This window comes from Corvus kubaryi, unplaced genomic scaffold, assembly GCF_017639235.1.
Source record: "Corvus kubaryi isolate FWS band 111438036 unplaced genomic scaffold, C.kubaryi_AGA036_p1.0 37265, whole genome shotgun sequence".
NCBI lineage: Eukaryota > Metazoa > Chordata > Aves > Passeriformes > Corvidae > Corvus > Corvus kubaryi.
This window is the reverse complement of record NW_024581080.1, coordinates 1,639,928-1,642,004: the sequence shown is the minus strand read 5'-3', so window position 1 is coordinate 1,642,004 and position 2,077 is coordinate 1,639,928. Positions and strand designations below refer to the sequence as shown.

The 2,077-nt window shown below is 51.9% G+C and overlaps 1 protein-coding gene across 4 annotated transcripts in view; it reads right to left on the bottom strand.

Moving 5' to 3' along the window:
* The window catches only part of ENTPD4 (ectonucleoside triphosphate diphosphohydrolase 4), a 15,099-nt gene that overhangs the window by 2,947 nt on the left and 10,075 nt on the right, over nucleotides 1-2,077 (bottom strand). For all 4 annotated transcript variants that reach the window (XM_042024793.1, XM_042024795.1, XM_042024796.1 and 1 more), the window contains one exon: nucleotides 571-656. In XM_042024793.1, the coding sequence (XP_041880727.1) occupies nucleotides 571-656 (86 nt within the window). The remainder of the gene's footprint in view (nucleotides 1-570; nucleotides 657-2,077) is intronic.

Here is a 2,077-nt window from a genome sequence, read left to right as displayed (position 1 = left end):
GGGGTCAGTGAGGGACAGAAGGGGACAGAGGGGTCAGAGGGGGTCAGTCAGTGAGGGACAGAGGGGGTCAGTGGGATCAGTGGGGACAGTGGGGATAGAGGGGTCACTGAGGGTCAGAGGGGTCAGTGAGGGACAGAGGGGTCAGTGGGGTCAGTGGGGTCAGAGGGGGACAGAGGGGACAGAGGGGGTCAGTGGGGACAGTGGGGTCAGAGGGGTCAGAGGGGTCAGTGGCGGTCAGTGAGGGACAGAGGGGGACAGAGGGGGACAGAGGGGTCAGTGAGGGGTCACTGAGGGTCAGTGGGGACAGTGGGGACAGTGGGGACAGTGGGGACAGTGGGGGTCAGGGGGGGACAGAGGGGTCAGTGAGGGTCAGTGGGGGTCACTGAGGGGGACAGAGGGATCAGAGGGCTCAGCCAGCACAGCAGGATCAGGCAGCAACAGCGGGATCAGCTCAGCTCAGCATTCCCATGACCACCAGGCACACCCAAACACAGAATTCCCAGGCTTTTCCCAGTTTTCCCCCCACTGCCCGGGATGCCCGGAGCGGGCCCGGGCCGGGCTCGGACTCACTTGAGGCGGTGCAGGTCCGCGTGCGAGGCGTAGAGCCCGCGCTCGAAGCGCTGCCGCAGCACCGACCACCTGGTGGCACAGTATTCCTGCGGGAAAACAGGGAAAACAGGGAAAACGGGAATCATCCCTGTACGAACGCAGAGCGCCGAGAATATTTCTCTGCCTGTTTTTAAGGGTTTTTACCCCCCCTGAACAACGCTGGTTTAGCTTCAAACCTTGGAAAAAATTAGCAGCAGTCAGACAAGAACTGGAAAATGCAGAGGTGGGAATGAGGTGATGGACGACGATGGGAGATTGGCACAGGGTGGAAATTTAGAGGTTTTGGGCTTCTCTTTGTAGTAAAGAGATGAGAGTAAAAAAGATCCAAGTGGAGGATTGTTGTTGTTCTCTAAACCTTCTTCTCCTTCTTCTACCACTCCACGTTCTGCAGTAAAAGTGGTTTGGGATGATTGGATAGAGAATTCCGCAGTTCCTGCCCGTGTTACTGAATAACGGGTAGGAAAGTGAAAATAATGCACGTTTTTAGTAACTATTGGTTAAAATATCTTTAGAAGGCTGTGTAAATCTTGATAATTGGACTCATTCCTACTTTCCTTCCTTCCATGCTGTACCTGGGTCACGCTGGTGGCTCTGTTCCTCTGATAAGACTCAATAAAGAACTCTCTGGAAGCACTGAAACTCCAGGAAAATCCCGGTTTATCTTTGAAACTCCTTGCAAGGATTTCAGTAAATTCTCTCCCATCAGGAGGGATTTGATTTAGGGCACGGCTCGGTGTCGATCCCAGCACTCCTTCCGCCCGAAGAAGGGAAATCCCAGCGGATAAAACGCTCTGGAATTCCCGACGTGAAAAAACAACAGCAGCTCACGCTGGCAGGAAGGCGGATCCCGAATTTTGGGGGAATGTTTCGAGCCGTGCGTGGAGTTTGGGGTGGAATTAATGTTCGGGAATGTCGTTGGGAGCGGGAAAGTGAAGCTCTGTTTTTTGGGAATTGGCTCATTGCCGTGTGTTGTAGCTTCACCTGCTTCCAAAAAAACGGAATTCTCCAGGAATAACACCGGGAAAAGGGCACAAAAGAAGAGGAAAAGGATCTTTTCCCAAGAATTTCCCAGTCTTTTCCCAAGAATTTCCCAAACTTTTCCCACTAATTCAGACAGTCCTAGAAAACAACAAGGATGCCGAATGGATTTTCCCGGTTCTGCTGTTTTATCATTGAAAATCCCTGTTTTCCAGGAAAGTTCAATCACAGAGCCATGGAATTGTTTGGGGTCCCAAGGGATTCAGGGATTCTCTGGTTCCAAGCACTTCCATGGGAAGGGATCAATTCCGTGATCCCAGGTGGCTCCAAATCCCATCCAGCCTGGCCTTGGGTGAGGAACGGGGAGTTCCGAGGAGGAAATCTGGGATTTCCTAAGGAAACTTGGGATTTCCTAAGGGAATTTGGGATTTCTTAAAAAAATTTGGGATTTCCTAAGGAAATTTGGGATTTCCTATGGAAATCTGGGATT